Source organism: Hippocampus zosterae, chromosome 21 (assembly GCF_025434085.1).
Source record: "Hippocampus zosterae strain Florida chromosome 21, ASM2543408v3, whole genome shotgun sequence".
NCBI classification, from domain to species: Eukaryota; Metazoa; Chordata; class Actinopteri; order Syngnathiformes; family Syngnathidae; genus Hippocampus; species Hippocampus zosterae.
Genome location: NC_067471.1, coordinates 7112769 through 7125948, shown reverse-complemented (window position 1 = coordinate 7125948; position 13180 = coordinate 7112769). Strand labels below are relative to the sequence as shown.

General features: G+C 45.8%; 1 protein-coding gene across 2 annotated transcripts; it reads right to left on the bottom strand.

Annotated features, from left to right (window-relative positions):
* Positions 1 to 10566: 10566 nt before the first annotated feature.
* LOC127593842 (decorin) lies at positions 10567 to 12778 on the bottom strand. Of its 2 annotated transcripts, none has more exons than XM_052055543.1 (3): positions 12637 to 12778; positions 11899 to 12535; positions 10567 to 11750 (listed from the first exon to the last, which is right to left on the bottom strand). In XM_052055543.1, the coding sequence occupies exons 1-3, from the start codon at positions 12776 to 12778 to the stop codon at positions 10652 to 10654; spliced, it is 1878 nt and encodes a 625-aa protein (XP_051911503.1). In that variant the 3' UTR covers positions 10567 to 10651. The 2 variants fall into 2 exon arrangements, with proteins under 2 accessions (XP_051911503.1, XP_051911504.1); XM_052055544.1 differs by having other exon boundaries at positions 11899 to 12543; positions 12637 to 12764.
* Positions 12779 to 13180: the final 402 nt, after the last annotated feature.

Genomic DNA, 13180 nt, shown 5'->3' with positions numbered 1-13180 from the left:
TGTCGCAGCACGTCTCCGCCTCAAACATTTCTTATCTGCGCCTCAAAGCAAAATGTAGCTTTCCTCCCACCACCCCTACAAAAATTGTTTTGTCTCCCTTCCAGGGAGTGAGAAGGATATTTTCACTGGGATGATTGCTGATCATTTTTCACGGCATTCCTTTTTAAATAGGGTTGTAATATTTCCCAGCTGTGGCTTTGCGTATGTGTGTGTGGCAGGTACTGCGGGGACTTACCATGTGGAGGATTTAGCTGTTTTTAAACATGCTTTTTGGTTGAGTCATCAGGAGTTCTAAAATGTCCACCTAATCTTCCAAGTGGTGAGAGCGGGCTAATTAACTCGTAGCTAAGCCCATCCCAGACTGTGTTGTGTGCTCCCACACCCCCCAAAAACCCCTCTTGACATAAATGCAGCACTCCTCCTCTCCTTTATACAACTTAAAAAATATTCACTTGATGTAACAACCTGTTTAAACGCACGCCCCCCAAAATTTTTTGTGCTTTAAAAGAAAAGTGTATTCAGACAATATTTGATATAGATTCAGTACCAACTACATGCAAGACCAGTATCAGTGATACGGATACCGATACTGATTTTCTTGGTAATCAACTCTTTGTCTGTAGGGGTGCCTCTGGGGTGGTATTCGTTGCTGCAATTTTTTTAAAAATAGTTATGGTGGATTAATGGCCTGCCATACTGTATCGTTCCCATAACAAGTCAATAATCGATGCTGGTATCAATATTTGGGTAGAGTTGGGAAACTGGGGTGGTGTTGTTTCTATGCAAGGACTTCATCAAAATTTAGCCCCCCAGACTGGAAAATATCTCCATGTTCTTCTTAAAACATGACTGAGATCTGAATGTATGACCAAGAGACCAAATCTCCTTCCAAGTCAGTCCCATCCCCCCTTCTTGGTGCCCCCCCACCCCCCCTTAAACGTGGCCCCAGCACTCCTAATGAATCCCAGGCAGGAAACGGAGCTGGCTGGCGTAATTTTTCCTCCACTTGCTTTTTGTGTCATTTTCCCAGCTTGCGTTCGACTTTTGACAACACTGTCTCTGCGTTGACAGCATTGTCAAGGCCTTGTGACATTTAAAACACGTGTGCCCCCATTAACCCCCGCCTACCCCTCCCCCTCCCCCAGCCCCAAGCCCTCCTCATCCTCCCGCGTCTGATGAAAAAGTTTCTGGAAGAGCTCCCACCGCCGGTTTTGTGACTTATGAGGAAATTTCACAAGAGCCAACATGTGCAAACACTCAAAAGTGAGTGAACGAACCCCCACCCCCACTCCCTTGTAAGACAATAGACAACACCATTATTAGGATTTTTAAAAAAAATATTTTTTTTGTATATGTTCGACGTTTCTCCCACCACCCAATTCCATCCCCCCTTCGCTTTTGGTATGTCACTCCACTGTTTGATCCGCCTAACTAGAAAAGCATGTGCGACTTGCATTGTTCTTGAGCTGCTTTTGGACTGCAGATGAGGAAAGAAGAGCCCAAGATCTCCTCTGCACAAACCTTCCATTCACTTACGGCTGCTTTTTAAATGTTAAACATCTGCTTGGCTCCACGCTGATTGTCCTCCGAGCCCAGATTTTCATTACTTTTTTTTTTTTTTTTTTTCCACTGCAGCCTATAAGTCCCATTAGTTCTTTTTGCTGCTGGCAAAGAGGATGTAATGAGTTAGCTTGAGAGCTCTTCTCGATGATGGAGGATGAAAGCTGTGCAATTATACGATTTAATGGCAGGTACAATGTTAATTTATTTTTTTTCATCTTGCGTTCAAAGCATTTAAACTGCCCCTTGAGCAATTTGGCTCCTGCAGGGAAGCGACGCGTAGGAGGGGAGGAGGTTCTCTCTTTTTTTTTTTGACAGATAAGGGCTTTGCTGCTCAGAAACAAGCCATTATTCATGTAAATGGGGTGAATAATCACAGAGAAATGCTTGTTTTTCCTCATCGATGCAGCAAATCCAAATATTTTCCCAGCACAAATGACAGAGAATACCCACCCCCACTCCCCACCGCCCATTTGTGTTCTCTCTGTGTCAACACAAAAAAAAAAAAATACATTTTCAAGCCGTCGCCATGCAGGAATGCTGGAGCTTCCACGCGGGCTCCATCCAAACAATCAATCGGCCAAGTGTCAAAACAGTCCACTTGGCTACACAAACAATAAAAAAACAAACGGCAGGAAAAGGCAGAATTGGATGAACAAAAGACCAAAGGGGGGGAGAGTGAAAGCACCAGCATCAACAGGCACCCACCACACCCCCTTTATCCCGGCAAAAGGGCGCCTGAGTGGAATTCCAAGTAGGAATCAGAAAAGCTTGCAAAGACATAGAAGATCAATACACATAAAATGACATCGTCCAAAAAGCTTTACGCATACGTTCCGATTACTTTTCAGCACTTTTTTCCCCCCCTCCCGGTCATACGATTCCCATCATTCTCCCCCTAGAAGTGAAAAGGATGCAGCAACCAACCTGTTCCCGGGAGAAGCAGAAGGCAAAGAGCAGAGGCTGGGACTCCCCGAGAAAAAAAAAAGAAAAAAAATCCAGGCAAGTTGTTTTTTTTCGGGGGTGGGGGGGGATGAGGAGGCAGCGAAAAGCGGCTGCTTGGGCCTTTTGGGGTAATTGGACTCGGGAGCGCTCGACAGTGGAGATCAAGCAGGTGTGCTCTGTCACAACAAGGGGAGGGGAGAGAAAGGGAGAGAGGGAGAGAGAGAGATGCAGAGAGAGGAGAGAGAGTCGAAAGCAAGAGGAGGGAGGGCGAAGACCCCAAACAATTGGTGGAGCCCGGGCAACGAAAACAGCTGGAAATTGGAAGAAGAAGAAGAAGAAGAAGAAGGCTAAGAAGGAGTGCAAGAAAGGGAGAGTGGAGCAGTGATTCAGCTGGCAGTCATCGCAACATCTGGTAATGATAGGGAGGACTTGAAAACTCCTCTTCAGTCTCGTTAACACACTCTGGCCTAATTTGTTCCCATCTCCTTCGGACGATGGTCATCTGGGATTGGATGCAAGGGCAAGTTCAATGACTCTTCAGACAGTTTGGTGGGTTTTGTGTTTTGGGGAGAAGTAGACCAAGGAAAATGAGATGTGGCATGATAGTCCTCACAATTTCAGGGTTATCCCAGCCGCAAAAAGGCAGAAAATTGTCAGGATTTGGGCTGGCATTTGATCTGCAGGTCTATCATTCGACCCACAAAAAAACACAACCAAAAACCCTTACTCCAAAACACACAAGAGGTCTGCCATTTTGATCCAAACTGGGTTTGGCTTGGTACCACCATCTAAAAAATTCAGCCCCCGAAGTCAATTTTTTTACTTTGAACTTTGGTAGCCATATCGATCATGCGGAAACCCACCAAAAAGTTTTGAGGACCCACTCCCAAAAGCATTTCGGAAGTTAAAAAATAGCCACTTTGGCTCGGTAGCCCTCTCTCAAATTTTTTTTCTTTTTTTTTCATTTAGCTTCCAGAGCCAGTTTCAAAATTCAAATTTGGTCAATGTGTCTATAATGAGTAGACCTACAAAAACAAAGGAAGTCTTAAATTAATTTGAAACAGCCACTTTTGCTCAGCAGCACCCAATAGTATATCCCTCCATTTTCCGAATTGCTTATACACTTATACATTTTTTGAAATTCATCCCCTGAAGCTAGTTTCAAATTAGGAATGTGAAATTGGACATGCCATACCGATCATGAGTACAGTAGGCCCACAAAAAAAGTCTCAAAAATCCTCCAAAAGTCTCCCAATTTTGGCCGGAGCGACTATTTTAGGCTATTTTGGCCGCTTGCAGGGGTGCCTTCCAAAATGGACTCTGATTAGGTCAATCAATTTCTTCAAAGTCTTCAAACCTGCATCGAGTTTGAGTTAATTTTGAGATCTGAACTGCATCAGACAACAGGGGAGCAGGTTTGATCCTGTCTGGTGCTTCAATGTGGCAACCTCTCTCCCCAGCGCATACACGCAAACGATTTGACTTCAGTTACTGTTTCCACCATTACTCCTCCATAGGCCAGCACTCCGTCTTTTTTTTTTTTAAATTCATACTAGCGGAAATATTTCAAGAATGAGTGTTGGGAGTGTGCAAGTAAATCCCAGGCTGGACGAACTCTTAAGTCGTTTTGCAGGAGTGCGAACAGAGTTGTCCCCATTTTCTGACCGGCTGTATCTCAGCTAATAGAATAAACAGATCACACACACACGCACGCACACCCACACTCAAATGGGGCCCTGTGGGAAATGACCTCTGTGGGCTGATGCAAACGAATCTAGCTGTTGACGCGTATTCATGTGATAATGATGCTTCACTTGGAGGAAGTTTGCTTCAATGTTTGCACTGTTTTCTTTCGTAATACACACACACACCCACACACACACGCACCCACATACACGCATTCACACGCGCACACAGTAGTCGCTCATTAGGGCGAAGTAGCCTCCGTTCAATGCTATTAGTGGCTCATTTACAGCCGTTTTGATCCCATTTGAATTTCTGACGAACACAGAGGTTGCAAAAATGATTTTCACTCTAAACTGAAGTAGAACTACAGATACCTGTACAAAAAGAAGACTCGAATACTGTTTTTTGTAAGAAAAATGAACTCCTCAGAGTATTGTCCTATATCATGATCCGCGACCACATGATCAGTGCTAGTTCATTAGCATTAGCCCGCCTATGGCGTTTTGCATGTGCGTTAGCGGTCTTTCGCAAGTGATGTGGTTTCGTTTGCTATCTTGTGTTGAAGTGCCTCCATTCAACCGAAGGAAAAAACAAAACAAAAAAAAAATCATCCGATCGGGTGATGAGCCACATGCTGCTTCACCAAAATAATTCAACAGCTTGTTTCCAATGCAACGACTGCTGCAGTTGACTCTCGCTGTTTAGGGAATCCGGCGTCCAAGTCTGTGCCGTTTCCCGGGTAACCGGCCCAGGGAACATTTCCGTCCCGAGAAAAGAACCAGCATATGCTAATGTTGGCAAACGGAGCTGCCTGCCAGCCTGCCAGCCTGCCCGACGACTCAATTAATTGTGATTTGCCGGATTTACAAGTTATTACACCAAGGAGCTTAAGTGGAATAATAGCAATCGGAATCGAATGGCAGGCCAAACACCGCTGCCTTCAAGCGAATATTACAAGAGTTTGAGCGCCGGTTTAATATGACTATGCGGTTTTTCCGACTGGGAGACGGACGGGATCGAGCTCTTGATTAGAATCAAGGCGGCGTTTCGGAGTGGATGGAACAAAGTACGCGCCGAGCTCAGCACTTTGCGTCGCAAAGCCAGGCAGGTAAGACGGAGACTTGGCGCATGCGTTCTGTCGCGAATTAAGTGAACGCTATTGATCTGCGCGTCAGTCTTATCGGGGAGGAAGTGATGAAATGTTTCCAAGCTCGTTCAAGTCACCGTTTTTTTTTTTTTTTTTTACATCAATTCATAAATCAGATCTACCGAGGAGCTCTAAATGGGTCCCGCGTATCTTCCCGATTGGCCGGGCTCTCCTCTCTTTCCAGCGAGACGACTTGACTTTTGAATGGCGAGGGGAGGAGGGGGAGGATGTGTGTGTGTGGGGGGGGCGCTAAGAAGCTTTGCCAGCAACAGAATCCTTTTTGTGTGTCAAACGCCAAGATTTCAAATGAAAAAAAAAATTTCAAAGTCTTAGTTTGAAGTTTTTCCCCTACTGCTATTCGTTAGATGCCTTCCAAACAAAATGAATCACACGGAGAGTTAACCCCCCCCCCCACCACCACCACAAACCGTTCATCAAAATTGCGCTAACTCAACCGATTTAAAGGCCTTTTAATGGCAACAATGTACATCTTGTTCAAGGCGAAGGAGCTTTTTACGTTTCTCAGCCCCAAGACAAATAGCTTCCAAAATATGGAAGAAGTTTGACGATGCCGATTGATCACATCTGTATGCGATCGGATTTCTCCAACGCGTTGCCACTCAACAGCTGTCATAGTTGCACAGTCTCTGGATTTGATATCGTATGCTGCATGCATGTTAGGGGCATCAAAGACTCCTTTTGTGTATTTATTATTCTTTTTTTTTTGGGGTGGGGGGTGGGATTTAATAGTTGTGATTGTGTTGTAAATGCTCTTCAAGAGCTCAGAGATTGCCATGTCCCGCCTTGAAATCACACCAGGTGACGCCCACCACTGAACTCCGACAATTAGAAATGATTTTCTTGCATTCTTTTGGTTAGGTAATTATCGATATACGCTTCTCTCGTGCGTGTTCAGACGTCGTAAGATATTAATGGAATCTGGACTATAACATGACAGGGCACATTCAGAGCCAGTGAGGTTTTTTTTTCTTTTTTTGGGGGGTGGGGGCATGCGGGGATCGTGGATGTCAGTCAAATGCTCAAGTAAATTTCATGTTTTAATCAGATGCATGTTGAGGGTCAATGTACGCATTATTATTTTTGTTATGATGATGATTATTATATGCACAAATAATACCGGATTGTGAAAGTATTTTTGAGTCAATTACATTTTTGCATTTTTTTGTGTGTGTATATTTTGCTCTAATATTAATGTTTTAATGCTATATTAAAAATAAATTACACAATTTTGTTTTACTAATCCATACATGTTATGCGTATTCCTATTAATTTATTTAAATTTTGTCTCCATTTACAAATATTGAATTTTACTGATTTAATTTTCGCTCAATGCATTTTTCATAAAAAAATTAAATAAGCACCAAATTTCACTTTATTTCACTCATTAGTAATAAAATCAATAAGCGTCCCCATATTAAATGCTATATTGATCGTATATCCAAATTCATGTTTTTTTTTTAAATTGTCATTTTATATTCATCGTGAAATCGTTTTGATTTTGCCTCCCTTGTTTTTTTTTTTTCTGTCCCTCCCTGAAGCGTGGAACCGCAACCGTGGCCCTTTCCCAGTCGACAGGAATGTTGTCGGGACTTCAGTTTATTTGATCTGGACTATAAAATGTGTGAGAAAGTGTACGCGTGTTAGCGTGCGCGTCTGTGCGTGCTTATTGCTTATTGCAAGCACATCAGAAGCGTCTGCTCCATTGATTCTTGGAAAAAAATCTTGGCCATGTTTGGCAAAAAGTGGCAGCGGCTCTGATGGAAATTTCCCACCAAACATCTTGAAACGTTCGACAAACAACATGGAAAATGTTGCCGGTGGAGGTTGTGGGGACGGCGACGGTAGGGGGTGTGTGTGTGGGATCGGTATCCGTGCCTGGAGCAGGAACAAATCAGCCAACATCAGCACATCGCCTGATGAAACGACTTGTGACGTTTTCCCGCTGCTTTTACTGGAAGCTCTTGTCTGGACTTGTCCATCGCGGAAATCAGAGAATTGGCGCCCCGATGGTTTAGTCCATCATCAACCCCGCCCTTGGCAGGCCCGATTGGTCTCCGGGGCTCATCCTGATGCCGTTTATTCCGTTCACTACCCAAGAGAACTTCCTGATTCCGGCTAGACGGGACGAGACAGACGGAAACTGACAAACGGTCGCCTTGCTCCAACCGCATTGATCACTCAACGTCTCGTTTTAACTTTTTTGTTTATTTCTTCAGCCTCGCGCCCGAAACCTGTCTGGAACAGGGTGTCCCCGGCAGAACGTAGTCGAGTGATGTCTTGTGTATAATCAGGAAAATCACGCTTCATTGGGATGGCTTCAATCAGGGAATCAAATCTATCTAACAAATCTAACATCTGGGTTATCCTGATCGGGCACAGTGGTGATGTTCTGGAACAGGATCTCCATGCAGTACAGAATGATGGATTGCTGACAAGCCCTCGCAGGCATCACGCATCTCAAAAATGCCGTAACTCAAAGAACATAACGTACAGTCAACGGCAACGGCACCTAAACGAGTTTTCGGTCCTAAGTGATTCCACGTTTCTGTTCCTGCCACGCTAATTTTGAATTCCAATTGACGACTTGTAGCAATGACAACCAAGACATATTCTAACAAGACACATTTGATTCTGTGGCTCTTTCTGATTAGATAGAGGATGTCCTATGATGTGCTTTACAGCAATGACTTCGTTAGCTCACCCCCTAGGATTAGCTAAATTAGCCTACGGTACATGCGCCCCAAATTTCACCCTCAAGAAAGAAAAGTGAGCATTTGCTCACATTAGCGCTCACTTTTACAGCTGCCAAATGAGAGGCCTGTGCAAAATCGGCAACACTTTGTGTCAAATGACTCACAATGCATACTTTAAGCACGTTGCTGACTGCTGCAGTCGCCTGCGCTACTTTCTCTCCGCCCGTGACGTCTCAAAGAGGGCAACTGCTTAGGTAACGTCTGCTCCTGCCGTTGGAAAACTGCGCATCTGACCTTTAACGCCCAGCGACAATTCCCTGACTTTTTTGCGCACGCCAGCGATGATGTTTTATTGTCCGCTCGTCCGTCTAGACCGCGACTGCGACTGAGCCTGGACAGGAAGCAGATGGGCAAGCGCTTCCTGCGTCGACCTGCTTTATAGTTTTGCTCCTCGAGGCCGACAGATGGCTAAGAGGAATTTTACAAGACCAACTTAACTGTGTTTGTGTGTGTGTCGCGATGGCACTGATGAAGTCAACGTTGATGCCATTAAAAAGCACAATAGAATTGAAATGGTGTCCGGAAAAAGCTCATTGAGTCTCTTCGATTCTGAGCTGCGACGGACGGGTTGGCATTCCATTCATTTTTATGGTGCTCAAACTGCGCTGCACCTGACGGCTGAAAGCAGGGGTGTCCGAAAGTGCAGCTCGCAGCTCGCCAAATTAGCCGCAAAGCCCTTAAAATGCGCATATGGTTCATTTGCTGCTTGAAGAATTTCCAGACTTTGTGGTGGGACGCCGTTTAGTGGACATTCGCAGTCTCAGGAAAACATCATGACTCTTCACCGAGGATAAAGAATATACGCCAGTGAGCGTTGTTTTCTGTCTACATTTGTTGCCCCATTGCTTGTATTGAATTACGTATTGCTGAAGGGATTATACGATTGTCACACAGGTGCTATTTGTTAGCACGTCTATGGAATTTCCCCGCATTGTGATAGCATTAAGCTGGTGGACTTGTAAAATAGGTTGTCTCAAGGCACTGCTGAATATATTTTATCATATTATGCTAGCAGCTACATTATGATTATTTAGCATCGTGTTTACAGGCCACTCGAGCTGCTCCTGTTCGGACTCCGGCTGGCCGTTTTTTCGCGGAGCTACTCCGGCGGGTAGGTGGGAGGCGATCCGTGGTCTTACTGGAAATGCTGTTAAAAAGAAAAGGGCTCTTACTTTTGAATAGGCACAATGTGATGACAGGGAGCACGCCACGGATGGTGCTCGAGATGTGTGCGGAGGTCCCTCTGGCTCCCATGGTTCCCCTCCTTCCCTCCACTCCTCTCTTGACTAGCTCAAGCGCCACCTCCTTTCCCTCGCGTGCAATCGCACTCTGCTGTGGATCCGAGGTTGCCAGTTAACCCTTCACCAGGACCCCCTTACCCCCACCGCCTTCCACTCTCTATTTCTTCAAGAAGACGACAATGAATGTCCGAGTTTGTAGTCACCGCTACGGTTAGTGAAACATTTTAAAAGGATCCCCCCCCTTTTTTTTTTTACCTTATCCAGGTATTTTCACCGGAAAAAAAAGGCCTTAAAAGTACTCACAAAAAAAATCACTTGAAATGCGGTTGGACTTCCAGTCAAGCTGGATGTGGTCAGAACCACAACACATGAGCTTGCTTTAAGGTTGTGACCAAACAACAAATGTTAGTGGCTGAACAAGTGATTAAAAGAGATTAATCTGTGATTAATCTGTGACAAGTGATTAATCTGGAAACACTTGAGTTCAAAGCATTGCAGCATTTTGTTACAAAGTGCCCCAAAAGTCAATCGCACGTAGTACACCAAAATGTAAAAAAATCAATTTTGGCTACACCTGATTGTATTCTTAACCCTGCGTACTGTAAATAATATCCAGGTACTTGTGATTTGGGTCAGGGTCCTGCTGGACTGTAGGGAGGTGCTGGTGAGGCTTCCGCCCGGCCACAGCTCTTCCCTTCCCGGACACTGAGCCAACAGCGCTTGGATCCATCCTCCATCCTCCCCCCATCATCCCTCCTTTTTTTTCTCTCTTCTTCACTCCCTCCCTCAACTCCTCATCGTCATTCTCAGCGCCTTGGTGGGTGCGGTGCCACGTTGCCGTGATGAAATGAATCGCGGCGGCGCCCGGCCATGCGCGTGCAAAATCGCATTCCGCGCCGAAACATCTTTATTTTCTTTGTAAAAGTCTTTGGGAGTTTAAAAAAAATCCACATGCATATTTAATTTTTTTTTTTTTGGCCTCAATGACAGTTTTGTGCAAACATGAGGGCAGTCGTCGCTCTGCAATATTCTCTCTGTACTCTACTGCCATCTAGTGGTCACCTTAGCTAGTTCGAGCAAGTCTCTCCTCGTTGGTTTTGTTGAACGAAGCAGTGCTTTATTTCTATTTGGACCGTCAGAAAATACACATCATGACCATACGAGATAGTAGCACACGTTGGCAATCTTAAAACAAAGAAGAACAAAAAAAAAAGATTCCCGCTTCTTACGCCAAACTCAAACAATACATTTTAGGATCCCAGCAGTCCTATTTGCCTTGTTTTCCGGTGGCTTTTGTTTCAGTAGAAATGCACAACCTGAAATCCCCTCAAGCACCCGAAGGCCTTGGAGTCCAGCTTTGCCATGTCCATCAAATTGTCCGCTAACTGCACCCGGACAAGCCCGCTGAGACCTGAGCCCGCTTGACCCCAGCAGAAGGCGTCCCGAGGCACCGAGCGGATCTTGTTGTGAGTGAGCGCCAACGAGCGGAGGCCCCGCGGAAGCTGTCTGGGCACCTGGCTCAAGGCGTTGTGGCAAAGGTCCAGCTGGTGCAGGGCGCCCAAACTCCAGAATGCGCCCGGGGCCACTTTGGAGATCTTGTTCCGGGCCAGTCCCAGATGTTCCAGGTTCTTCAAGGAGTTGAAAGCGACTCTTCCAATCGCGGAGATGAGGTTGCCCTCGAGGTTTAACGTTTTGACGGACGAGGGGAGGTGTCGGGGTACTTTTTGGAGTCGGTTGCCCTCCAGGTTGAGACTCTCCAGGTGGGGCGCTCGGATGAGAGCGTCTTTGGGCAGGCCCTTGTTGCTCAGTCTGTTGGCACTCAGGTCCAAAATCGCCAGCCGGGATTGCCCGTTGAATGCTCCGCCGCCAAAGTGCTCGATGAGGTTGCCTCTGAGGTACAGCTCCTTGACGGACAGAGGCAACCCAAGGGGGACGCTCGTCAGTTGATTGCGATCCAGGTTCAAAGTCCTCAAGTGTCGCAGGGGCGACAGCGCGCCATCCGGAAGTGATCCCGATCCTTCGCCCAAAGCATTGTTGCTGAGGCTTAACACCAAAAGGCCACGACAGCGAGCCCAAGACGACTCGGACATCACCCTCACGCGGTTGTTATCCAGGCGAAGCTCCTCGAGGGAAGCTGGAAGGTCCGTCGGTACGCTCGCCAGCAGGTTCCCATCCAGGTAGAGACGTTTCAGGGCCGGGACGCCCTCGAACGCCCCCTCCACCGAGTCGTCTGTCAGGCGATTTTTGCTCAGGACCAGGAACTCCAAAGAGTCGTATCCCCGGAGGAGGTCCAGCTGGATGCTGTTGATGTGGTTGTTCATCAGCAGGATGTAACGTGAGCTGTAGGGGATGCCGTACGGGATCTTGTCCGACGATTTGTCTGAGCACTGGACCACCCTGGAAAACGGGCAGATGGGAGGACATGAACCGTTTTTTTTTTTCTCTGTTCAAAGCACCCAGAAAATTCCATTTGCGATCAATTCAATGCCATGAGACTTAACTGGCCTGGATGAATGAGAATATAACGACAGGCATCATGTCTTACCTTCCATAGCAAGCGCAATCCGGAGGACAGTAGTTGTCCTTGAAGTAAGGAAAACGCTCCGTCTTTTTGGTCTTCATTTCTTTGACGTTTTTGCCCCTTCCGTTTCGCTTGCCATTTCCAATACGTGCATTTTTGTCGCTTTTGACGGAAGGCTCGGTCACCGTTTGGTCATACTCTCGTGTACCTGTGGCGTTCCTCACAGGTTGGGCTCCCGCATCCGGAAGCACCTCGGTGAGGACGTCTTCCATGGGTGCGATGGACTTGTGGACCTCGGGAGTCACAGTTGAGAAGATGCTGGGAGCTTCTGAGTTGGAAAAAGATTGAGGAGTCGGAGTACCACGAGGCACACTATTTGATTTGTTTTGGATGATCCCTGCCACCAGCATGCTCGCCCGCTCTTCTTGCAGTGCGTCACCATCAGCATCTTTACTCTCCTCTTTTGTATTTGTTAACCATTCACGCACGTCCAAAATTTCCAGTCCTAAAATCAGAAGATCAAAACATTTACCAAGATTTCTATAAACCAGCGTGGGGTTTTTATACATTTTTTTTTTCCGGTACTTACTTGTTTGTCGGATGGACAAATGTAAAGGCACGATGATGAATAAGAGCAGGAGTGTGATAACTTCCATCTCATCTGTTGGCCTCAGAAGCGTGTGTGAGGGTTATTAAATTAAAAACAATTATAGAAGACAGTTGCGATGAAAAAATAACAAGTAAAAAAAAAAATCAAAATACCTGATGCTGAACTCTTTGTGTGTCCAAGCTCAACTCCCGTTTGAGGCTTATCCCCGATGTTTTTTGTGTGTGTGTGTGCCGTACAGAATCCCCCCCCCAGACGCAACGAGTCAACCTTTGAACCGCAGGCCACCACCACCATCACAACCCCCTATCCCCCTCCGAGCCTGCAGATGACCTAAATGATCCATGTTCACACTCAAAATGCCTTTTTGGGGAAGAGGATTGTCACACGTACCCTCAATCTGAGATCAATGGCGGGAAATGAGGACAGGCCCAGATGGGAGGTCAGAGGTGACTATTGTTTTTTGTTTTTTTTTCTTTTAAATGGCAACTGCTGCTTGGAAGTTAGCATTCTGGTGTGTTGATGGGCATGACTACAATCTTTGACCTATGTGCTCCTTCAGGAGATTTAGTTAAATCTAACTTGTGTCTGACTTGAATGGCTGAAATTATGTGTAAATATATATAGTTTATACTTTAAAAAAATATGATACTCATTTGATGTATACAACCCCAAAATTCATTAAAAAAAAAAAAGTAA

Bases quoted from the DNA above. Each gene is read 5' to 3' on its own strand.
- LOC127593842 (XM_052055543.1), bottom strand. From the start codon at position 12,778: ATGGTGGTGGTGGCCTGCGGTTCAAAGGTTGACTCGTTGCGTCTGGGG. The intron at 12,536-12,636 runs GTATTTTGATTT...TGAGGCCAACAG, and splicing joins CACAAAGAGTTCAGCATCAG to ATGAGATGGAAGTTATCACA. The intron at 11,751-11,898 runs GTAAGACATGAT...CCCGTTTTCCAG, and splicing joins GATTGCGCTTGCTATGGAAG to GGTGGTCCAGTGCTCAGACA.